This window comes from Balaenoptera musculus, chromosome 9, assembly GCF_009873245.2.
Source record: "Balaenoptera musculus isolate JJ_BM4_2016_0621 chromosome 9, mBalMus1.pri.v3, whole genome shotgun sequence".
Taxonomy (NCBI): domain Eukaryota; kingdom Metazoa; phylum Chordata; class Mammalia; order Artiodactyla; family Balaenopteridae; genus Balaenoptera; species Balaenoptera musculus.
In genome coordinates, this window is record NC_045793.1 from 43712713 (window position 1) to 43738228 (window position 25516).

The following is a 25516-nucleotide window of genomic DNA, read 5'->3' on the forward strand; positions in this document are numbered from 1 at the left end:
TATTGAATAACTGTATTATTCAATACAGCTCTTTCTACTCGGACCAAAAAGGGTTAGTTACTAGTCTGGAGTATTTGATCATTACTGCCATGGGTCATATTTAGAGTTTAATTAGCAGTGTCAATTTCCCACTGCCTAATTGTTCTCATTCATATCAGGCTTTGGTGCAAATCAGGGACTGCCTTTGCATGACTGGCTGATTCAGCTTTCTGGTTACTAGTGAATCCTTGAATTTCACCAGAAACAGAAATGCATGTGTCCCACATTCATTTTAATGTGAGTCCCTTCTTGTGATTCGTTCTTGAATCACAAAATGACCTCCAGATTAATCACAAATAGGGTATATTGGAAGCTTTGAGGCAATTAAATTCTGGGATTCCATCTGAATTCCCATAGTATATCAGACCACAGATGCTAGAAATCATCTTAAAACCCACTGGGCTCCAGTCTAGGTAGAAATTAATATTTGTTGAACAAATGAGTGAAGTGTCTGCTGTGTACCAAGAACTGAGATTAACATTTAAATTGCTATTTGAGCTCTAGATCCTTGAAATATAGAACACTAACATTTGGATAAATTAGGACCAAATCTCTACAATGTAGTAGAAACCAAAGTAATTCTATGTAATAAAAATACCAAGAAACTCTTCTTCCTCATGATCCACATAATTAAAAAAATAACACTGTGGGAATTTGTTTTCTGTTTTGGAGGTGCTACTAAACAGGGAAAGTGTCCGAGGAAACTTCCCCCTGAGGGCTCATCTCAGCTCAGACCATGATACAATCAATCTGTCATTTCCAGTCCTTCCAGGAGGCTCAAAATCAGGTAGCTAGGAGAAATCTGGCAGAGCGAGCAAATGGAAGAGCAGAGCAGATGCGAGGCCAGGGCATGGAGCCGAACATCCTGGTAGATGAGAACAGGTGGGGGAAAGGGGCATGAGAAGGGCTCTGTATGAGGATTCCAGGGAGACGGTTCTAGTCCTATATTGCTACTCTTGGCGGCTTCATTTTCTGTGCGTCTAAGTTGGGTGGCTGGTCAACAGAGTTTAAAAGGCTAATGAGTTAGTGTACATCCAATGACCGCTGGTCATCTGCCTTGGTTTCCACTGTCCTCTCATTCTCTTGCCTGCGTTTCTAGTCCCCTACATGCTATCTGATCCCCTACATGCAAGCCTCCCCAGCCCAGGGTTGAATACTAATCCTTCCACCTCTCATTAGTCACTTCATAGGCTCCCTGGGAGCCTATCCAAAGTCGACACATGCAGGCACCTGCCTGACTCCAAGCATCACTCCCACTCCACCCGAGCCTCTTGGATGTCGATGGAGTTGGCCACATCACCTTGGGCCTCTGCTCAGGAGCCCTGGTGCCTAGCAGAGGCCAGTGCCCTGGGCCAGGTTGATCCTCTAAGCCTGATGCCTGCCTCTGTCTAATCCACCTGCCTACTAGTCTCAACTTAACATGGAAGCCCGAGCGCACTTTATGGTTCAGCCCATCCCAATGATAATAGAAAAATGACACAATTGGAAAACGGAGTTTTAAAGGAATAGATAATTCACAGGTTGCATGCTTAATCCAGAAATCACTATTAAGATACTAATTGGGGGTCAGAGTGGGGAAAAAAATTCTAAGAGGAGCAATATGAGAGAGGGGAGAAAGAAATGAATTAGGAGAATCACTGCATTCATCACTAAATTCCTGAATTCTGCTTTGGCTCTGAAAGTGTGTAAACTTCATTATTTAAAGACTGCATCCCTCTCGCACCCACACAGTTCATTACTAGGGAGACGCTGGCAGGTCTTCAGACCCTTCGATGTGTGATTCTTGGGGGCCAGTGCATTATCTGGAACCCTTTCTTCTTCCATTTGGCCTGCTTTACCATCACAAAGGTGTCTGCTTTCAGATGCCTCTTAGAGCCTCCCTTGTGATTTGTCTGCAGTGGAAATAGATCCTTTCATTTGCTCTCATGGAACTGCAACTTGCAAAATATTTTTGAGACATTGCATAGTGTATTTTACATGATTATTTTCTTGATTCTGATAATAAAAGCAATAGGTGCTCACTGTCAAAAATTTAGTAAAATATTTTAAAAGTACAAGGACAAAACCCCGTCTGCCAGAGAGAATTTCTCACTTTCCCATTTTTGGTATATTCCTTTTTATATTTTCTGGCTACATATCTATATATCTGGATATGAGTAGGTATTTATATATCTGTAAAACTTGGAATATATTATATATGCAGTTTATTTTGCTTTTAAAAAAGTTTAACATTCAATAAGGAACAATGATTATTATAGGTGCATAATATTTCTTAATATTCCATCCTGTGGCTGTGTCACAATTTTACTTTTCTACTGTCAGATATGTACTCAATGAAATAATCTAACACAAATGACTATGTCTAAAGTTTCCTTGAATATTTCTTTACTATTCTTAAGGTTTAATCCTGCAAGTAGACCTACTAAGTCCAAGTGTAAATGTATTGTTCATGCTTGCTGTATATTACCAAATTGCTCTCTAGAAAAGTTGGGTTAGTTGTCCCGATTTACTTTCCCACCAACAGTCTACAAGACTGTCACATGCTTTTGTAACATTTGTCTTTAATCCTTACTAATTTGATATGTCTCATATTATGCTTCATGGTTAAGTTTGAATTGTTCAGACCACTAGCAAATAACATTTTTTTATACATTAAGTCAGCATTTAAACTAAAATTGTTTTTATTTCCTTTGCCTGTTTTTTCTGTTAGAAATATCTTTTTTCTTCTAAGAGCTTTTATATATTAAGGACTTTAGTCATGTTATATTTGTAGTACAACTATTTCATATTATAATATGTGATATTATATTTATGTACATATAAATATTATATATTTATTTTTATTGAAAATACTTTTCTTAGTTTTTTTGTTTCTCCTTACATTTTTATTGTTAGGCTTAGAAAGTTCTTGCTCATCCCAAAATTACTCTGCTAATTATGCTTTTTGCTGTCTATTTTGTAAAAACTTAGTTACAAAATCCAACAGAAATTGATCTTACAACTTTACATGAGGTAAGAATCATCACTCATCCACTCACTACTCTTATTGCCAAAATATTCATTTCTTCTTACTAATTTTTGTAGTGTCTTTGTAGTAGTAAGTTCATATATGTACTAGGATTTTATTTTCAGGGCAAACTATTTGTTATTATTAAACTGTCAATTACTGTGCTAATTCTAAAATGTTTTGCTTAATGCAGGTTTATATTTATTAATAACTGATAGAGAAAAATCCCTCTTCCTCATTAGCATTTGTATTCAAATCTCTTAGCTTTTCTTACCTTTTTTAAAAGAGCTTTTAAGTTATTTTGTCAAATTAAAACAATCACATTGAAGATTTGATTAAATTTTTTAACATTATTAAGAAATTTGCAGAGAATCGACATCTTCACATAATTTAGTCTTCCTATCCTGGAGCACCACATACCTTTTCATTTATTCAAATATTTTATATACTTCAGTAATGCTTAGCATTGTGAGTTATTGCTCTCTTAAATTTGACTAGTGCTTTCTAGTTTGTAAAGTACCCTCTTATTTTCATGATCCTCTCAACAAGCCGACCAGGAGTTCTGACTTTTATCTAGAGACTACGGTTCTTGTCCTGACTACCATTTAATTGCTGTGTGACCTCGGTAAGATCACTTTACCTCTCTGGGCCTCTCAACACGATGTTGCAGAGCCTTTTTTGTGGTATGTTCCAGGGGACATTGTCTTCATGGTGCGCATAATTAGAGGTAACACTGTAATGTTATGTGGTCAAATAAATTTAGGAAATTAAGGTTAAGCAGAATTAAACAGGTTTCTTTACTGTAAGGCTTCTCAGAAACTTAAATAGGCTAATACATCTTCTAAGTGTATGATGATACATAATATGTGTTATTTCCCAAACTTTTTTGGCTATAGTCCCCTTTACCTGCTTAGCAGCTCACATAATTAGGCTTCTGTGGAGCATCCTTTGAAGAATTCGGACATGGTAGAAAATGCACATGCTTGGGAACCATATCTGGGTTCGAAGTTTTGGACTATGAACTATTGTGTGGACTTATCTTCTCTGAGCCTCATTTTTCTTCCCTGTAAATCGAGGATAATAAAGCCCAGCTCAGAGTTTTAGTAGTTGCAGACTGTTCTGATCACTGTAGGGGAGCAAAATTTGCCACCCCCAAATGTATCTCTTTGGCATGAGGATTAATGCAGGTTGATTATTTTTAAGAAACAGAAGATGGGGGGGGGGGTGGAGTCAAGATGGCAGTGTGGGAAGATGCAGAGTTCATGTCTCCCCACAACTAGGGCACCTGCCGGATGTAGGTGGGGGACCCCGATGCCCAAGGAGATGGGAAGAACCCCCAAGTGAACTGGTAGGATGTGGGGGGAGGACAAGTGGAGGCCGGACAGGACTGGCTCCCCTGAGGTGTGGCTGAGGGGGGGGGAGGGGTTCTCATGCTTGGAAGGACCCTCGGGGGCTTGGATAAGGGGGGAGGGTGCCTGGCATTTCCCCTGCCCAATTGGCCAGGGAAATCTGCCTGGCTCTTGGCCAGGTCCTACGCCCTCAGAGGTCCCCTCTGGGCGGGGTTAGTCCTGGGGGGGTAGGAGGGAGGCCGGGAGAGAACAGGAGAGGCAGGTGGGAGGGGCCCTCCAGGACCAGAGGAGTGGAAAAGACCAGAGGGAGTTTGCCCCACCCACTTGAGCCCAGAAAGCCTGCTGGGCTCCCAGGTAGGGTCCCCCACCCTCTGAGACCAGAGGCGGGAGGCATGCCTGGGCCCCTTCTGTTCTGCTGAGCCTAACCACCCCCCACCCCCCCACCCCCCAGCCTTTTCCATCCCTGTGGGTCCTAAACATAGGCCCTGCACACTGCCCAAACCTCACCCTTGCTTAGGCCCTGGCCTTCACAGCCAAGGCTTTTTCCATCTTTTTATTTTTTCTCCTCCTGTTTTTTACTATTGTGGTTCTGTTCACCTTCTGGTTGTTGTTTCATCTATATTTTTATTTTTATATTTTTTCTAACATAGCTGTTAATTTCCTGGTCTAATTTTAGTTTTTACTTTGTTATTGTTCTCCTTTTTTTTTTTCTGCCACCCCGTGCGGCTTGCGGGATCTTGGTTCACGAGCTGGGGATTGGGCCAAAGTTCCTGTTGTGGGAGCTCCGAGTCTGAAACACTGGACTAACAGAGAAACTCAGACCCCAGGGAGTACTCATTGGAGTGAGGTCTCCTGGAGGTCCTCATCTCAGCACCAAGACCCAGCTCTACCCAACAGCCTACAAACTCCAGTGTTGGAAGCCTCAGGCCAAACAACCAGTAAGACAGGAGCACAGTCCCACTCATTAAAAAAAAAATGAGATGGCAAAAAATATTTCACAGATGAAGGAGCAAGGTAAAAACCTACAAGACCAAATAAATGAAGAGGAAATGGGCAATCTACCTGAAAAAGAATTCAGAGTAATGACAGTAAAGATGTTCCAGAATCTCAGAAATAGAATGGAGGCACAGATTGAGAAAATACAAGAAATGTTTAACAAAGATCTAGAAGAACTAAAGAACAAACAGAGATGAACAACACAATAACTGAAATGAAAAATACACTGGAAGGAATCAATAACAGAATAACTGAGGCAGAAGAACGAATAAGTGAGCTGGAAGACAAAATGGTGGAAATAACTGCCAAGGAGTAGAATAAAGAAAAGAATGAAAAGAATTGAAGACAATCTCAGAGACCTCTGGGACAACACTAAATGCACCAACATTCAAATTATAGGAGTCCCAGAAGAAGAAGAGAAAAAAAAAGGGTCTGAGAAAATATTTGAAGAAATTATAGTGGGAACCTTCCCTAACATGGGAAAGGAAATAGTAAGCCAAGTCCAGGAAACACAGAGAGTCCCATACAGGATAAACCCTAGGAGAAACACACCAAGACACATATTAATCAAACTAACAAAAATTAAATTCAAAGAAAAAATATTAAAAGCAGCAAGGGAGAAACAAAAAATAACATACAAAGGAATCCCCATAAGCTTATCAGCTGATTTTTCAGCAGAAACTCTGCAGGCCAGAAGGGAGTGGCAGGATATACTTAAAGTGATGAAAGAGAAAAACCTACAACCAAGATTACTCTACCCAGCAAGGATCTCATTCAGAATCGATGGAGAAATCAAAAGCTTTTCAGACAAGAAAAAGCTAAGAGAATTCACCACCACCAAACCAGCTTTACAACAAATGCTAAAGAAACTTCTCTCGGTGGGAAACACAAGAGAAGAAAAAGACCCACAAAAAAAAACCCCAAAACAATTAAGAAAATGGTAATAGGGACATACATATCAATAATAACCTTGAATGTAAATGAATTAAATGCCCCAACCAAAAGACACAGACTGGCTGAATGGATACAAAAACAAGACCCATATATATGCTGTCTATAAGAGACCCACTTCAGACCTAGGGACACATACAGACTGAAAGTGATGGGATGGAAAAAGATATACCATGCAAATGGAATTCAAAAGAAATCTGGAGTAGCAATACTCGTATCAGATAAAATAGACTTTAAAATAAAGACTGTTACAAGAGATAAGGAAGGGCACTACATAATGATCAAGGAATCAATCCAAGAAAAAGATATAACAATTATAAATGTTTATGCACCCAACATAGGAGCACCTCAATACATAAGGAGAATGCTAACAACCATGAAAGGGGAAATAGACAGTAACACAATAATAGTGGGGGACTTTAACACCCCTCTTACACCAATGGACAGATCATCCAAACAGAAAATAAATAAGGAAACACAAGCTTTAAATGACACAATAGACCAGATAGATTTAATTGATATTTATAGAACATTCCATCTGAAAGTGGCAGAATACACATTCTTCTCAAGTGCACACGGAATATTCTCCAGGATAGATCACATCTTGGGTCACAAATCAAGTCTTGGAAAATTTAAGAAAATTGAAATTGTATCAAGCATCTTTTCTGATCACAACGCTATGAGACTGGAAATCAATTACAGGGAAAAACACTGTAAAAACCACAAATACATGGAGATTAAACAGTGTGCTACTAAATAACCAAGAGATCACTGAAGAATTCAAAGAAGAAATTTAAAAAATACATAAAAACAAATGACAATGAAAACGTAAAGACCCAAAACCTATGGGATGCAGCAAAAGCAATTTTAAGAGGGAAGTTTATGGCAATTCAATCTCACCTCGAGAAACGAGAAAAATCTCAAATAAATAATCTAACCCTACACCTAAAGCAACTAGTGAAAGAAGAACAAAGAAAACCCAAAGTCAGTAGAAGGAAAGAAATCATAAAGATCAGAGCAGAAACAGATGAAATAGAAATGAAGAAAACAATAACAAAGGTCAATAAAACTAAAATCGTGTTCTTTGAGAAGATAAACAAAATTGATAAACCCTTAGCCAGACTCATCAAGAAAAAAAGGGAGAGGACACAAATCAATAAAATTAGAAATGAAAAAGGAGACGTAAAAACTGACACCACAGAAATACAAAAGATTATGAGACTACTACAAACAACTATATGCCAATAAAATGGATAACCACGAAGAAATGGACAAATTCTTGGAAAGGTAAAATTTTCCAAGACTGAACCAGGAAGAATTAGAAAATATAAACAGATCTATCACAAATAATGAAACTGAAACTGTAATTAAAAATCTTCTAACAAACAAAAGTCCAGGACCAGATGGCTTCCCAGGAGAATTCTATCAAACATTTAGAGAAGAGCTAACACCGATCCTTGTCAAAGTCTTCCAAAAAATTGCAGAGGGAGGAACACTCCCAAATTCATTCTACGAAGCCACCATCACCCTGATACCAAAACCAGAAAAAGATATCACACAAAAAAAGAAAATTATAGACCAATATCACTGATGAACATAGATGCAAAAAGAAAGGTACTGATGAACCTATTGGCAGGGCAGGAATAAAGACGTAGACATAGAGAATGGACTTGAGGACATGGGACAGGAGGGGGAAGCTGGGGCGAAGTGAGCAACATCGACATATATACACTACCGAATGTAAAATAGATAGCTAGTGGGAAGCAGCAGCATAGCACAGGGAGATCAGCTTGGTGCTTTGCGATGACCTAGAGGGGTGGGATAGGGAGGGTGGGAGGGAGGCTCAAGAGGGAGGGGATGTGGGGATATATGTATGCATATGGCTGATTCACTTTGCGGTCCAACAGAAACTAACACAGTATTGTGAAGCAATTATACTCCAAGAAAGATCTAATAAAAAAAAAAAAAGAAAAAAAAAGATCAGGAAGTCTTTCTTTTTACCTCCCCCATAGCTGCCTAGAGATCAGAGTTCACTCTGTTTCCCATTGTCTCTGTGTGGCCGAGCAAACCTTTATTTATCAAACATTTGCTTTTCCATCTCCTTGTGAATTGCCTTCCCCCCCTTTGAGGTCCCAAACCACTACCCCCAACATTCTCTTTCATCTTTAGCTGAAGATGGGATTTAAGGTGAGAGTTTCAACCACTTTGGTGAGTTACTCAGTTTTCCTGGGTCTCTCCCACGGATACATGTTATTAAACCTTTGTTTTGATTTTCTACTGTTAATCTGTCTCATGTTAATCTAATTCTTAGAACAGCCAGAAGAACCCAGAATGGTAGAGGAAAATTTCTTCCTCTCCAAAGTCACCAATACTCCCTGCCTTTCCCAGAGGGAGGATTGTATTTCTCTACTCCATCTACTCTACATCAGATCTGACCATGAACTTACTCCAGAGCAGAAGTGATATGTGCCTTTTCTGGGCAGAAGCTGCAAGAGCCAGTGCAGGGTTCCCTATTCTTTCTGTCTCTCTGTCCATCTGTCTGTCTTCTGACTCTGGTATTATGCAAGCCTGTGTTGTGTTCAACAATAATCAGTATCGAGGGTGCAAAGAACAAAAGAACTTTATTTGGGGGTCTTAAGAATTGCAATTTGGGAGACACAGATTGGGATAAAACCAAAAGAGTCTTCCAGGGAAGAGAAAGAGTCAGGGGCTTTTAAAAACAAAAAGCCACAAGGTTGTTAAAGTTGCCTAGCGACAATTGTGATTGACTCTGATGCAAGTCAGGAAATGTTTGCCCTTGAAGAATTACAAGTTGTTTTAGAATATAATAGGGGTCTGATAAGTAGATTGGCTGTCATGAGTTATTTTAGGGTAAGGGTTTCATAAGTATCTTGAGTTTCTGGCAGATGTTCTGATGCCTTTGTTAGGACAGTAAGTGGTCAAAAAGTCAGATTCCATCAAAGATGACACAGGCATAAGTCACACTTTCTCCATGGCCTCTGGCTCCAGTTTAGAGAGCTCACTTAGCAATACCTGCTCCATTTTGGTTTTCCTTCCATGGCTGAGATGGAGCTTCCATCAGTCTGGGTCCCTAAGTGACTACAATAAGCAGAGGCCCCTTGCTAAACTGTAATAAACATGTGGCATGAATAGAAACTAAACATTATGGTTTTAACTCTCTGATAATACCTGGTTATTAGTTACCATAGCATAACCTAGTTCAACCTGAGTTAATGAAAGAGTAAATAAGCTGATCAATGGAAAAGACTAAGTGCTTGGCAGAGTTAGCTTTCAATCAATTAGTTTAAGTTTTCTTTTGGGTTAATAGTTTCTTTATTCTTGAATACCTTTTGCATTTTTATCCCAACCTAGAAAAAAAAAATTCTCAAAAGGGACTAAATACATTGGAAAGGTAATCAAATTTATTCTTAACCAAAAAATAATCTTCTATTGGCATGGATTGCTGTGTGTTGCCAAGGGCAATGGTCCACAATACTAGATGAAAGAAAGGAAACTTGTACTTAGGCACTAACAATATTCCCTTTCATTTTTATTAAATTAGGAGTTGTGAATAATGGTTCTTGAGCAAACACTTGGGTTCAACACCTGTATGTGAATGGAATTCTCAGTGCTGTGGGGAAATCGCTTGTCCAGTGCAGAGCCTGGAACACTGCAGGCCAGGGTGAATCACAGCTCCAGCCCAGCAGAGGAGCAAGGCAAGGAGACTTCAAGAGCTGGAAGAAGAATAAATAAGGGGTACCTTCTTCCCTCTTGTTGCTGCTTTTTCAAGAAACTCCAACAGTCCTCTAGATCCCATATAACCTTCACTATCTCATGCGCAGGGAGCTCAGGAGAGTAGGGGTTTATTTACATGAAGCAAAGTTCTTTTAAAAATGCCTTGGAAGATTAAGAAGGCTGTGGGAGAGACACCTGAGGGAAGGAATTTGTTTACTCAGAATGACTTTTATGCAAATACTTGATATCAGTTTATTGAGGAAAAAAATTGGGGGATGACAGGAGGACTAGACAAAAGAAGGAGAAAAAGAATTTTTTTAAGCAGAACATGCAAGGTCCAAGCTGAATGCCCTGGTAAGGATGAAGGCAGGCAGAGGAGGCTGGACAGGGAGAAATATGGTTTGTGAGAGGGTGGGAAATCTTAATCTGGGTTCCTGTGAATCATGTCAAGGTTATGCTTGTTTCTTATTTCTCTCCAACCACCTACTTCTATCTGTAGGAGAACTATCAATGGAACTAAAAAGAGGAGGAGTCCGGGGACGTTTCTGCTCTATACACCTTTAAGAATGGGTAATAGTCTGGATGGGTGGAGAGTGTGGGAGGATGAAGAGTCTGTGAGGCTGGTCTTTGAGGAGAAGGGCATTCGCCCACCCTCACCCCTAACCCCTTCTGGGCTGGGGGGACCCTCCCAAGAGACTAGGGAGGAGAACTTCTCCATGATCATCCTCCTTCTTCTCTCCCCGCAAACTTCACCTTTCACATGAGATGTGGCTCCTTCCGTTCCTCACCATCCTGCAGGGACATCATTATTGTTTTGCTCCCAGAGCTGAGTTGCCTGGGTCCGGAGAAACCGTGTGATGCGGTCAGGGTAGCACGATATAGGATTGGTTTAGGGTCCAAAGCCCATTTCTCACACTTTTCTTGGTTGTTTTAAACTGTCAGGAAGGGTTGTGATTCCTTGTGCTTCAGGGAGGAGAAGAAAAATCCTCTTATTGAGCCATCATGAAAAAATGAGCCATTGTTTTGGGTAGTTTTTTGAACTAGTGTTTTTAAAAGCACTTTTAGTATTTTTTTTTCATAGCATTACCTAAGTGAATCACGCGGTCATTATCTGAAATGTGAAGAATAATTCTGAAAAATGTGGGGCTCTTTTCTTTGGGAAGGGGGAGAAACCTTCTCTTTCTTGGTTACTCGGAAACATACAATCCATTCTGAATCACTGTTTATAAAACTCTGTTCGATCCCTTTGTAATCTAGATAATAGCAGGATGAGAAACATGAGAAGAGCCGGCCCCTGCACCACCCAAAGGTAGAATATATGAAATGTCTATTTGACTCTCACTTTCAACGGCTTGGCTTCAGTACTCTAAATGTGTAGTTTTGCACTTGGTATTTGTATCACTTGGGAAAGTGTTCAGCTCAAAAATAAAAGTAAGCCCACTTAACCATGGCTTAAACACATAAAATTGTTTTTCTCACATAATAAGAAATCTGAAGATAGGTAGCTGCTGTCCTAACTCATTGAAATTGCCTTAGCTTTTCTTTTGTGTTTGCAAATGGCTGCTGCAGCTCCATGCATTGCGTCTGAATTCAAGGGAGGAAGTAAAATTCCAGCCACGTCTTTCTCTTTTTATCAAAAAAAAAAAAAAAGAGAAACCTTTATCAGAAATCTCATAGACTTCCAATTAGTTTCTCAAACTGTGCTACCTTTTACTACAAGGGAGTGTTCAGCTGGAAAAGTGAGAAGGAGGTTGAGATTTACTATGGGGTCAACCAAACAGCATTGCTATCTACAGGAGTCTATTCAGGACCTGTTCCTGAACACACTTTCCCCTTCTCCAGGCTCATGTAGTTCCTCCTTTCACCAATGCTGTTGATGTTTTCCAAAATTTGGTAGCATCATCAATATTCCTCACTAGTATTAAATATTATATAGTAAAGATTCATGCTAAATGGCTAATGGTTGATGTCTACTTGTAAAGTAGAATAAAGAGGACCCTTGGAAAACATTCATAGAGCTATATCCTGAATTCTTTGTCAATATTTATGCTTAGCACGTGCTAAGTCTATGATAGGGTTCATTGACTCTTCAAGATTCTCTGAGGGTCTTATCAAGGCTGGGCATGACTGGTGTCACTGGAGGCAAGTGATAAAACAAGATACAGCTCCTGTCCTCATGGAGCATAGTTTGTAGACACCATGAGATAGATAACAAATGCATAGACATATAATGTCATTAAATCAAAGACTCTTGAGGAGGTGACGTTTAAGCAAAACCTATGTGAAGTGAGAACTTCATTATTCTGTCTATTTTGATCCATACTTTGTGCTTTTGGAGGTTCCTCCATCTTGAATTCCGTACTAATCTTCTAAATCTGTATCCCGTTTCAGATCCTCTGGGAGTTTTAGCATTACCTCCACTATGCTGTCACTTGGGGGTTTATAACTTTTAAATGAAACATGCTTTGAGGAAAGATACATCGCTATAGAATAATTTTTATTAAGTAATACTTTCTACAGAGGAAAATTCACCCTTTGAATGCTTAGTTTTGTGAATTTTGACAAACTTAACCATCATTGCAATCAAGATGTAGAATAGTTCGATAATCCAAAGACAGTCGCCTGTGCTCTTTTGTAGTCAACCTCTTCACAGCAACCACTGATTGGTTTTCTGTTCTTAGAGTTTTGTTTTCTCAGCAACATCATGTAAATGAAACCATTATAGCATTTTGAGTCTGGCTCCTTTCACTTAGCATAATGCACTTGAAATTCATCCACGTTGTTTTGTGTATCTGTAAGTTTATTCTTTTTATTGCCAAGTAATATTCCATTGTGTAGATGTACTACAGTTTATCCATCCTCTAACTGCTGGACATTTGAGTTGTTTCCAGTTTCTGGCAATTTCAAATGAAGCCAGTATAAGTATTGACATATAGGCTTTTATGTAGATATAAGTTTTATTTTTCTTGGGCAAATACCCAGCAGTAGGATTTTGGGGTTGTATAATAAATGTATGTCTAACTTTATAAGAAAATGGCAAAAAGTTTCCAAACTGTCTTTACCATTTTGCTTTGCCATCAGTAATGTATGATGGTTCTAGTTGCTTCACGCCCTTGCCAGTTCTTGATATCATCAGTATATTTTTATTTCAGCCATTCTAATAAGTGTGTGGTGGTATTTCATTGAGGCTTTATTTTGCATTTCACCAGTGATCAAGGATGTTAAGCATTTTTTCATGTGCTTAGTCACCATTTGGTGAAATATCTGTTTGAAAGTTTCCTATTGTTTTAAGTTGGGACTTTTGTTTCTTTGTACTGAGCTTTAAGAATTATTTATGTCTTCTGGATAAAAAATATTTATTAGATTTGTGATTTATAGATATTTCCTCCTAGTATGTGGTTAGCTTTTTTATTCTCTTAATAGCATCTTTTAAATTATAGAAGTTCTTAATTTTAACAAAGTCCAATTTAATAAAGTTTTCCTTTATGGATTGTGCCATTAGTGTTGTATGTAAGAAATTTTTGCCTAATCCAAGGTCACAAAGTTTATCTCCTATATTGTCTTTTTATTTTATTTTAGGTTTGTTTTATTTTAGGGTTTACACTTAGGTATGTGATCCATTTGGGGTTAATTTTTATGGGGTGTAAGGTTTGGGCAGGGGTTCCCTTCTTACATATGGCTATCCATTTATTCCAGCAACAATTTTGCTTTTCTCCATTGAATTGCCTTTTTATTTTTGTCAAAAATTAAGTGACCATATATGATTGAGTCTATTTCTGGACTCCCTATTTGTTCCATTTCTGGTTGTCTATCCTTTCCTCAATACCACACTGTAGCTTTATAGTAAGTCGTAACAAGCTAGTGTGAGTTCCCCAACTTTATTCTTTTTGAGAATTGTTGTGGCTGTTCAATTTCCTTTGCCTTTCCACACACCTTTTAGAATCATCTTATCAATTTGAGCCCCCATGTCATCGTCCTTCCCTGCCTCTGCCGATCTTCTCTGATTCCCCAAACCTGCATATGATTGGACAGGAAGTCTCACGTCTTTTTCCTGTCCACTCTCAGGCAATCCTTGTCTGAGCACTGACACCACTCACTGGATCATTATAACTGACTCTCTTTCCTCAGTGTCCCCTCCCTACATCCCATCCAGCACTCTGCAGCCTGATTAATCTCTCTCAGTCACAGTTTTCACTGCTAACACTTTTGCTAATAAAACTTCAAAGATTTCTTCTTGCCTATAAGGAAAAAAAATCCATATTGTTTAGTCTAATGGTCCACTTGGGCCTTTTTATCTCTTTCTTTTATCTAAACTCAAAGCTTCTGTTTACCTGTCTTCAATGAAGATCGACTTGATTTTCTATGTAGAAATCCTTTTTTTTTTTTAATTCCCACTTCATTTTTATTTTTTTTAACATCTTTATTAGAGTATAATTGCTTTACAAAGGTGTTAGTTTCTGCTTTATAACAAAGTGAATCAGCTATACATATACATATATCCCCATATCTCCTTCTTCTTGCGTCTCCCTCCCTCCCTCCCTATCCCACTCCTCTAGGTGGACACAAAGCACCAAGCTGATCTCCCTGTGCTATGCGGCTGCTTCCCACTAGCTATCTGTTTTACATTTGGTAGTGTATATATGTCCATGCCACTCTCTCACTTCGTCCCAGCTTACACTTCCCCCTCCCCGTGTCCTCAAGTCCATTCTGTACGTCTGCGTCTTTATTCCTGTCCTGCCCCTAAGTTCTTCAGAACCATTTTTTTTTTAAGATTCCATATATATGTGTTAACATACGGTATTTGTTTTTCTCTTTCTGACTTACTTCACTCTGTATGACAGACTCTAGGTCCATCCACCTCACTACAAATAACTCAGTTTCGTTTCTTTTTATGGCTGAGTAATATTCCATTGTATATATGTGCCACATCTTCTTTATTCATTCATCTGTCGATAGACACTTAGGTTGCTTCCATGTCCTGGCTATTGTAAATAGAGCTGCAATGAACATTGTGGTACATGACTCTTCTTGAATTATGGTTTTCTCAGGGTATATGCCCAGTAGTGGGATTGCTGGGTCATATGGTAGTTCTACTTTTAGTTTTTTAAGGAACCTCCATACTGTTCTCCAGAGTGGCTGTATCAATTTACATTCCCACCAACAGTGCAAGAGGGTTCCCTTTTCTCCACACCCTCTCCAGCATTTATTGTTTGTAGATTTTTTGATGATGGCCATTCTGACTGGTGTGAGGTGATACCTCATTGTAGTTTTGATTTGCATTTCTCTAATGATTAATGATGTTGAGCATTCTTTCATGTGTTTGTTGGCAATCTGTATATCTTCTTTGGAGAAATGTCTATTTAGGTCTTCTGCCCATTTTTGGATTGGGTTGTTTGTGTTTTTGATATTGAGCTGCATGAGCTGCTTGTAAGTTTTGGAGATTAATCCTTTGTCCGTTGCTTCATTTGCAAATATTTTCTGCCATTCTGAGGGTTGTGTTTTCATCTTGTTTATGTTTTGCTTTGCTGTGCAAAAGCTTTTAAGTTTCATTAGGTCCCATTTGTTTATTTTTGTTTTTATTTCCATTTCTCTAGGAGGTGGGTCAAAAAGGATCTTGCTGTGATTTATGTCATAGAATGTTTTGCCTATGTTCTCCTCTAAGAGTTTAATAGTGTCTGGCCTTACATTTAGGTCTTTAATCCATTTTGAGTTTACTTTTGTGTATGGTGTTAGGGAGTGTTCTAATTTCATTCTTTTACATGTAGCTGTCCAGTTTTCCCAGCACCACTTATTGAAGAGGCTGTCTTTTCTCCATTGTATATTCTTGCCTCCTTTATCAAAAATAAGGTGACCATATGTGTGTGGCTTTATCTCTGGGCTTTCTATCCTATTCCATTGATCTATATTTCTGTTTTTGTGCCAGTACCATACTGTCTTGATTACTGTAGATTTGTAGTAGTCTGAAGTCAGGGAGTCTGATTCCTCGAGCTCCGTTTTTCTTTCTCAAGATTGCTCTGGCTATTCGGGGTCTTTTGTGTTTCCATACAAATTATGAAATTTTTTGTTCTAGTTCTGTGGAAATCCTCCTTTTTAACTTGCTTATGTCTCGTTCTGTCACCTCCCCCTCACCCCTGTCTTTTCTCCCCTTATCTAAGTGACTGCATTCTCTTCCCTTGTATCATAATTATTGACTATCTCTTTCCCCCATTAGACAGAATTGTCTGAGAATGACGTACCTGTTTTGTTCATCTTTGAAACCCCAGTGCCTAAAGTAATAGTCAAGCCCATCTGTGATTCTCAACTGGGTAAGGTAAAGGGGTACATGACATATGGGGAAGAAAGGAATACAGTTTAAAAGATTGTATTCTGCATGTTTATACTTTGACTTATTTTTAGATATGATATTTAATTTATTTTGAAATTTAAATTGAGAGAGAAATATTTATGTTTATCTATAAGTGTTAAGAACTTAAAAGGCTGAAATCACCTTAGTAATATTTGTTGAATGAAAGCATTAGTTTCCCAGCCCCTTAGGACAGTGATAAATCCTCTTTGGCTCCCTAGTCCCTAGTATAGGGTCCTACCCAGCAAAAGCAGCTGTAGTCTCACTGTTCACAGCAGAGACACATTTTCTGCTTGAAGTGTCCAGAGGCAGCAGACAGGAACCATGTGTGACTACTTGATTGAGATTCTAGTAGACAAGGCTGACACATTCACCCCACTGGAGCAGATCCTGTTGTCCACAAGTGGTGCCCTCTGCCCTCTGCACTTTGCAGAAGATCTCTGTGGCTGAGTTTCTATAATCAGGCATCAGAACACATAAATGGAGAGCAGGGATGTGAATGTTAACACCCTTGTCCAAAACCTGCCCGATGTTTTAGGGCTCAGAAGTGGATGGCTTCCAGGTCTCAGATGTGGAACCAGAGCTGACGACAAGGGAAGGGGAACAGACAGATCTTGGATGTTGTTTGCTTCAGGTCTAATGACCTGTCTACACATCCTCCCCGCCAATAGGGCATGCTGTGGTGTCAGGAATTCCCTAAAATCATGGTACCTTTAAGTTCAAACCCAGTGGCTTGTAGAATAAGGATTAAGACTCCATCCACTCTAATGTGTTCACACAAATTTACTGAGACCTTAGGAATAAGCTTGTTATACAGATTGTTTCTTGATATGCTCTTTCATTCAACAAAATATTTTTTGACCATTTGTCTACCATGTGTCAGGCACTACACTAGGGGTAGTGGGATCTAGAGCTGCCTTAAAATGACTGACATCTTGTGTGTGTGTGTGTGTGTGTCTGTGTATGTGTGTGTTGGTCTATGTTTATGTGCACACATATGTCTGTGTGTGTGTGTAGGTGGGCATGCATGTCAAGAGATGAATCTTGTTGCACAGAGATTTGAAGTGCTTTGGAAGCATAAGAATAGTGATGATGCTGATCTACTAAACAATCTGAATTCTTCACAGATGAGGGGGCAATTGAGCTTAGATGTGATACCAGAAGAAAAAGCTGTGAGAAAGGCATTCCTGCCAAAGGTAATATTTCCCTGGAATATGGTATTCAGTGCAGCATGGTACAGGAGGAGAGGAGAGGAGATGGGAGGGGGTGTTCCAGTCAGACTGTGCAGAGCCAGAAGGCCAAGGCTGAAGAGTTTGGGTTTTATCGTGCAGAAGGTGAAGGTCAAACCAAGCTTTACAGCAGTGTACTATGTTCCCCGCACTGGGGGCATTCAGTTAAGCTACATTTCCTATGCCCATCAGCTAATTAATTCTTGCCAACGGAATCAGAGTCAGTCATGTGTCATTTCAGGCCAAAGCAGATAAGAGATGCTTTGCCATCTCCCTTGGAAACTGCTTGTTCTAGAAGGCAGAGCTACAAGTTGATTTGCTTGTAACTGGGACGTGAGAGAAAAATAAACTTTTGACGTGTTAAACCACTGAGATTCAGGGTTTAGTTTTTCACTGTTGCAGAGACTAACCTATCCCGACTAAAATCGGCAGTAGACCATGTTTATTTTTCCTTTTCTTTTTCTTTGTTTCTTTCTTGCTTCCTTTCATTTTATTTTTTAGAAAGTACACACCTCTAACTCCTATCAGACTTCATGTTCACATCTGGTTACAAAAAGGAATGCTATTTTAAACCCTCCTAGAGCGGATAGGGAGTCAAGTGAAATCATGTGATGTCAAGTTGTTAACTGTACGATGCTGCAAAGGGTAAGAGACCCGTCATTTTCAGGCAGCTGTCAATACTGTCTAAGTGAAAAAAAAATTAGTCCTTAATGACTTCATCATGACCTTGGGTGGTTTTGCCATCCTGTGGCCCAGAAAATCTTTCTGCCAGGGTAGAAGCTCATCTCTTCTGGATGGGATATAATTTCCCATCTCTGTAAAAAGCCCTTCTTGTAGTGGGCCATTAAGCTTGCATAGATAAAAATTAGATATTGTATAAGGACAATAAAGTAAGAAGTGGAATCTTCTCTAAATATCCTGTTCTACATTTTTCATGGTCTAGTTGAAAGAAAAGAAACAGCTCAATTCAACACCACTGTTTGAGGGCCTAATGCATATTAAAAAGCTGTCCTGAAGCTCCTCAACTGCAGGGGTCTCTCAGAATCTTCAGAAGCTTCTTCCGTGTAGATAATGGGGGCTCCTCATCTCACAGTCAGTAGCTTTAGAAAGGAGTGAAACAACTAATCTTTGGGGCTATAACAGCTAACATTTATCAGACACTGTACTCTAGGCCATCACTGTTCTTAACGGCCTCACAAGCATTTAATCACTTAACTCGTCACAACAGCCCTCTGAAGGACACTTAATTCTCAGCATCATTTGTCAGGTAAGTAAACCAAGGCACAGGTAGAAGCAAACTGCCCCAAGTTCACAGCTCGATGGTGGCGGCACTGGGACCTGACCCCAGCAGTCCGACTTTACAGCCTGTGCCTCACTACAGTGATGGGGAAGATTCGAGAGCCTGAGTTTACCTGGGGATGACTAGGCTACTTCTTCTGCCATCAGCTGGACTGAGGTCCAGAGAGAAGCTAAGTTTGGTTACAGAAAATAAAGTTACATTTCTTGTCCACTTGAGTACATAGCTCGAAACATTCTTACCCACTATATCAACAGGAAATTATTTCAAGGATGACGGGGTGACATTTGTTTTTGAAGCATTCATGGATATGCTCCTTTCTACTTCCTTGAGAAAACCTCCCAGAGTCCAGGCAGCCAGAGAACTCTACCCCATCTGCCCTCAGGGTGGTCTTTACTCCAGCAACGCAGACAAAGAGAAACAAGTCAGCTCGGGGCTTTCAAAAATACCTCATGGAGGATATCATAAATAGCTTGAAGAGAAGTGTCTTTTTCCTTTGCAAGAGGTTGTGTCATTTGAGCATTCAGAGCAGAGAGTCTGGAATAATAAATTTGTCAGAAAACAGACAAGTCAGTTTCCCCACCAGAGAGAAAGCAGGCAGCGGGAGACAGGCGTGTCAGACGGTACAATAGTGGTACAGAATGTGAGAGGCTATTGTATTGGCCCCTTCTAAGGCTACCACAAAGAGAGAGCAGGAGACCAAGGCTGGGAGCACAGGATTAAAAGGTGCTGAGCTCCACTTACTGTATAGGAACCAGGGGATGGCAGCCCCTGGGGATTTACCCAGATTTTATGGCGTGGGAGTTGAATAGATACGATGGCCACGTGAAGAGAGAGAGGACCAGCCCAAATTTGGGAGGGAAGCAGTCAAACTTTTTATTCCCAGGAAGGATCCAGAAATTCAGCCGAAGTTGAGAGAGGGAAAGAGGGAGATGTGGACACCCGTGTACCTGATGGAAACGAGACAAAGGTACGCTGCAGCAGAAAGCAGTGCAGTCTGACCTGGGCCAGATGGAGATCCAGACAAGGGTCTGGAACTAACATGACCACTTATGAAGGCCAGACAGTCCTCTTCATCTTAGCTGACACCAACTCGCCCAGATTCCTCCCAAGGTCAGCCTCCCTCCCTCACTCTGACCACACACATGTGAACACACACGCTGTAGAAGCGTCATTCCTAGAGCTTAGATGCCTTTCCTGAGTCAGAAAGTGGGAAAACCCTTCGCAGCCTGGAAAACTCTGCAATTCTGAGTTTACTCCGAATGAACTAAGATTGTTTCCTGCCATCAGATATATTAGTGATCCAAAGAGAAAGTTAGTTAAGGAAGTTTCCCTTTTTCACACACTAGAGTACATAGCTTGGGAACTGCACAATAGCCTTGTGGAGCCAACAGATGACACGTGTGCCTTTCTTAAGGACATGGAGTGAAGGTGAACATGGTAGAGCTGGCCCAGGGCAAAGGATTGGAAAGCGGTGTGCAGAAAAAGGCAGTGATAGCAGCCCTTTAATAATTATCTAACTGGGCAAAATTAGTAGTAATTTCCCTATGAACAGCCACATTATTCAACTCTCGAAACTCAAAATGAACATACTGAATGAAACTGATTAGAGGAGGACAAAAAAATGTAAATGCAAGACCCTTGTTATAACTTGCAGGAGATACATTGGGAGGTCCAGGACTGAGGGCTCCTGGATTCCAGGAAGGGCATCCCTGACATTGTCCTGGGGTCCAAGCAGGAAGTGAGACTGGCAAGTCCTGCAGAGCTGTGATGGGACAAGGGGAGGGTTCAGGGAAGCAGGCAAGTGGGCAGAGAGGAGCTGAAGTGACAGTCACTGAAGGTGAAAATGCTGGTACACAGTAGGTAGAGAGAGATCTTAGAAATGACTTGTCAGCCTAAATATAATAAAAACAAGCACAGTATACTTAAGCTTCTTAAATTAAGCTTTTCCTAAAGCCTAGTGTGAGATAATTGGGACATGGGTTGAACTGGAATTGGCTTTTGTTATATTAATGAGGAAGGGTGTGTTAACAAAATTAACAGTAAGACTGCAGGCAAGGGGTGCAAAACAAAGGCAACAAACTGTCCAATCACCCTCAAGCACTTAGAAGCAACCATTTACATATAAACAATAGTTAGACTAATTGCATATCATTTGTAATGACCCACTGAAGGAGATTCAATAAAAGATCTTCTTCAGGTAATATTTTCACAGTCTTGGTTCATATTTCTCCCCTCACTTGAGAGTAATAAAACTGAGTTCATTTGCATTATTTTATAATTTTGGCAATTTACTAATTCAGGCAGGTTTCCCTCCCAGTTACTTTGAATTAATTTTCTCATCATTAAGAATCAGGGATTCAGGAAACATTGCTAACGAATTCACAGTCAAAATTAAAGGCTATTAAGAAGAGAGTTTCAGGGCTTCCCTGGTGGCGCAATGGTTGAGAATCTGCCTGCCAATGCAGGGGACACGGGTTCGAGCCCTGGTCTGGGAGGATCCCGCATGCTGCGGAGCAACTGGGCCCGTGAGCCACAATTGCTGAGCCTGCGCGTCTGGAGCCTGTGCTCCGCAACAAGAGAGGCCGCGGTGGTGAGAGGCCCGCGCACCGCGATGAAGAGTGGTCCCCGCTTGCCGCAGCTAGAGAAAGCCCTCACACAGAAACGAAGACCCAACACAGTCATAAATAAATAAATAAATAAATAAAAGAACGTGAATTTCTAAAAAAAAAAAAAAGAAGAGAGTTTCGTCTTTGTCTTCCACTTGGACAGGCTTATATTCAGGTCCTCCATTCACTTTCTGATGAGCCAGGTCTCATCCTTCTTGAAAGTGTCTGCTAGATTCTTGAAGCCCATATAATTGCTTAATGCTGGGGGCTAGGAATGGAGGAGGTGAACTGGATGAAACCTTGAACGTATGAGAAACTGGAAACTGTGAAGGAAACTGGGGTCTGAGCTGAGAACCTTGAACCCAGGACCACAGAACGTTAGTCATGTGAAGCCCACGATAGAGGAAGGGGGAGGTGAACTCACCTCTGCCTTCCCCGCTGATATCCAAGGACACACTTAGGTTGACAGAGTAGGTTAGAGCAGTGGGGAGCAGGTGTTAAGAATTTGGAGATGGAGATGGGGAAGAAAGAAAAGGCTCTGAGCTTGTGAAGAAAGGGCTAGTAAGATCTAGACAGGGATGTCTTGCCTCCTGCCAAGAGAGCTTTGGGTTCAGAGGAGAAGTAGAGGGCTACGTAGGTAACTAGATTAGAAGTCCAGGCATGAAGACTCAGTAAGGCAGCTGAGGCTAGGTAAGGCGGCAACGGGGTGGGTATGGGTTCTCCAGGGCTTAACCAGGTACGAGGTATGATGGCACAGCTACTTCCGTACCCACCCACTGGCAACTATAACTTAGCTTCATCACATTGGTTTAGAAATGGAATAAGGATGAGCCGAATGTGCCTGCAGAGAAGGACCTCGGTGAGTACAGCTGATAGAGACCCAGCAGGGCAGGGGCTGATGTGTGGAGTAGCAGTTAACAAGACCCCCACCTCTGTCACTAAGAAAGCAAACTTCCTGTTGCCCAGTCTGACAACATGTAGACAGTAGACAGAAACAGAACACCACACTTCATTTATTCAGTAAATGTTTATTGAGTAAGCCTAGCATGGTGCTGGTTTCCGGAGAAAACATGAAACAAACATCAGGCATTCCTTTCACTCAAGGAGCTTAATAGCTGTTACACATTTACCTGATGCTTATTGCTATAGCAGCTAAGGAGTGTTGGATTAAGTGTCAAGGAGAGAGATACACTCCAGGACACTACTGGAACTCAGAGGAGGGGTGGGACAGGGGGGCTTCAGGGAGGAAGCAACCCAAGAGGAGCCTTAAAGAGTGGGTAGAATTTAGATAAACACAGGTGAAGATGGAAGGCAGTTCCAGATGGGAAGATACAACATGGGTTGAGGATTAAATGAGATACTTCGCAAAAGTCATTTAGAAAAATTCCTGTCACCAAGAAAGCCCACAGCCAGTGAAAGGTGTGACTATTGCTCTTGCTATTAGCTCTGGTAAGGCTGTTACCATTTCAATTTTGATGACATTTTTACTGCTTTTGGAAAAGGCAACGGAGATGAAAAGGACATGTTTGGGAGACAGTAAAGAAGCACATTTCTGACTTTCTTCTTGAGAAGGTTGTGGGATAAAAGGGTCACAGTTTTCATCAGAACAAGAGGAACAAGAGTTTGCATCCGAGCTGTTTCTGTGTCAACCGTGCATCAAACCTGCTTGTGCTCAAAGGGGACCACGGAAAAAGTTACACTAAGACACTTAAGCTAGTTCCCACCAACACCACTACTGACTTCTGTGTAACTAAAAATCACTGTTTTAATGAATGATTATATCTCTCAAAAAATGAAACAACATTCTAAGCTCCTGGCCAGACATAATTTCTCTCTTTCTGCTCCTCTCCTTGTCTAATGGTCCAATTGCTTGAGAGCAAACTTATTAACAGAAATGAGATGGAAACAATGTGATTTTCCTTAGTGCCTAGAGATGATGTTGCTAGGACAGTACAAACACTAGAAGAGAGTGAGAAGGGATTTGTTTGTCCAGATACTCAGAACATCCCCTTAGGAGCTGTATTCAAAAACTGGCAAATGAGATTTCAGCCGAGAATGATTACTGCCTGAATCTCAGAACAACTGCCTTATTGCCGATTATTATCCCTCTTGCAGTGGCCTGTCTCTCCGTTCTGTTTGCTGTCATGTTCTATCAATATCAAAGAGGCTGCAGAGGCAGCATCGCTGAGAGGAGTGGTGCGTTTCCTGGGTGCAAAAAGCCTGCTTCTCTAAGATAGAATCTCTGGACCGACCTGCAGGCTGATTTCATAGAGGGGATTATTCAGTCAACAGTAAATGGCCCCAAACTCCAATTTCAGCTTCTATTTTCTGTCGTGGAGCCGGGCAGCTGGGCTGTGTGTGAGCATGCCTGCGTTAGGAGGTGGTGCCTAGGGATGGTTCCCGTGCAGTCAGCTGAAGTGACTCGTTCGGCTCTGCTTTGCTATATTGTCCCTTGGTCTCTCCAGCACCAGTGAGGCTGGCTCCCGGGACAGCTCCCCGCTGAAAGTTTTATTCTGAGTGTTGGCAAAGAAGCAAAGCTCCAAGGTGGATATTACAGCAATTCTGCTTTGTCGGTAAAAATCAAATCATTTCAAGGACACCCAGAGGATTAAAAAAAAAAAAAAAAAAAACCGCTAGAATTTTTCCTGAAGTATTTTCCTTTTTGGTATAAAAGACCAGTTTGAGCCCTGGGAATTAGTGTAACACCTGAAAGCACCATCAGGCAGCCTGTGAAGTAACCTGACGTCCCAGCATTCCCATGCAAGAAGCAGGACACTGTTTTCCAGATGCCCGGTTTGTTCCTGACCACAGTCTTGTTCAGAAGAGGAAACAGTATTAGCTTAATGAGGACATTTTCCTCAATGTGGCCCTTGGATACTTTGAAGGTGAAACTCACCAAACTCTGATTTCCTCATCTGTTTTAGGAGGGCAACTTGTTGCAAACAGCAACACCACCAACTACAGTCAAAGCCCCTATTTCTCACTGATGTTCAATGCAAAGGCTCAACAAAGAAAGTGTGATCCTTCCTTCCTTCCTCAGCGCTGTCTCTCACTGCATCAGGTACTGTCCTGGGCAATGTGGGCTTTCCACCCCTCTGATGTTCCTAGCAAAAAACTCACAACAGTAACCCTTACAAGAAACAGACATTTCAAGCACTACTACAGGATCAATTAAAAGTGCTTTCACCTAAGGAAAAGGGGAAAATTAAAAAGTCATCCACTCATGAATGTTACTCATGATTCACACATTTGCAGCAGCAGCAGAAAAACAAACAAACAACAAACCCCACCAGTACTCTTAAGAAATTACAATATAGGTCCCTGCACAGTATGAAAAACTCATTGCTTTAGATCATCAGGTTTTTTTTTTTAAACTCTTTTCAGTAAAGAAAATAAACTACACTCATTCACAATATTGGCTACGCTCTTTTAACTCAGTCTAACATTCTACTTTGTCTTACGACTTAAAATCAGTGTTCAGAGTGGAAGGCAGGAAACTCACCTTAAAGGAGTAGTAGAACGAGCCCCACTCCTCTCCTTCCACCACTGCAGTGAAAGTCACCGTTTCCGTGCAGAGGGTGGGAGAATCCAGTGTCTGCCCAGTCCCGTTGGACTTGGGGCTGCCCTCCGTGAGGTTGGCCGGCATGGCTCAGGTGGGGCTGAGCCCAGCTGTCCCTGCGCCTGCAGCCAGGGACAGAGTCCTGCCCTCTCGTGAGAGCGGGGCAGCAGCTGCAGCTCTACACCTCCCCTGCCTCCCTAAGCTTCTGCTGGAGCTCAGCTGAGCAGAGACACAGAGCCCTGTGGAGCCCACCTCACTAGAGAGCCCTGCCTGCTTCCTGAAGCCACGTGCTGCTCAACACCCCACATTCCCGCCCAGCACAGGGGGCCTGGTCCCCAGGGCAGGCAGGAGCCCCTCACAGCGATCCACGAGGCTCCCCGGACAGGCCTCCCTGCTCAGTTG

General features: G+C 41.1%; 1 protein-coding gene across 3 annotated transcripts in view; it reads right to left on the bottom strand.

Moving 5' to 3' along the window:
* Positions 1-25201, bottom strand: part of NPSR1 (neuropeptide S receptor 1) — a 141051-nt gene extending 115850 nt beyond the window's left edge. For all 3 annotated transcript variants that reach the window (XM_036863889.1, XM_036863890.1, XM_036863888.1), the window contains exon 1: positions 25058-25201. In XM_036863889.1, coding sequence (XP_036719784.1) covers positions 25058-25201 — 144 coding nt within the window. The remainder of the gene's footprint in view (positions 1-25057) is intronic.
* Between the last annotated feature and the right edge of the window lie 315 nt (positions 25202-25516).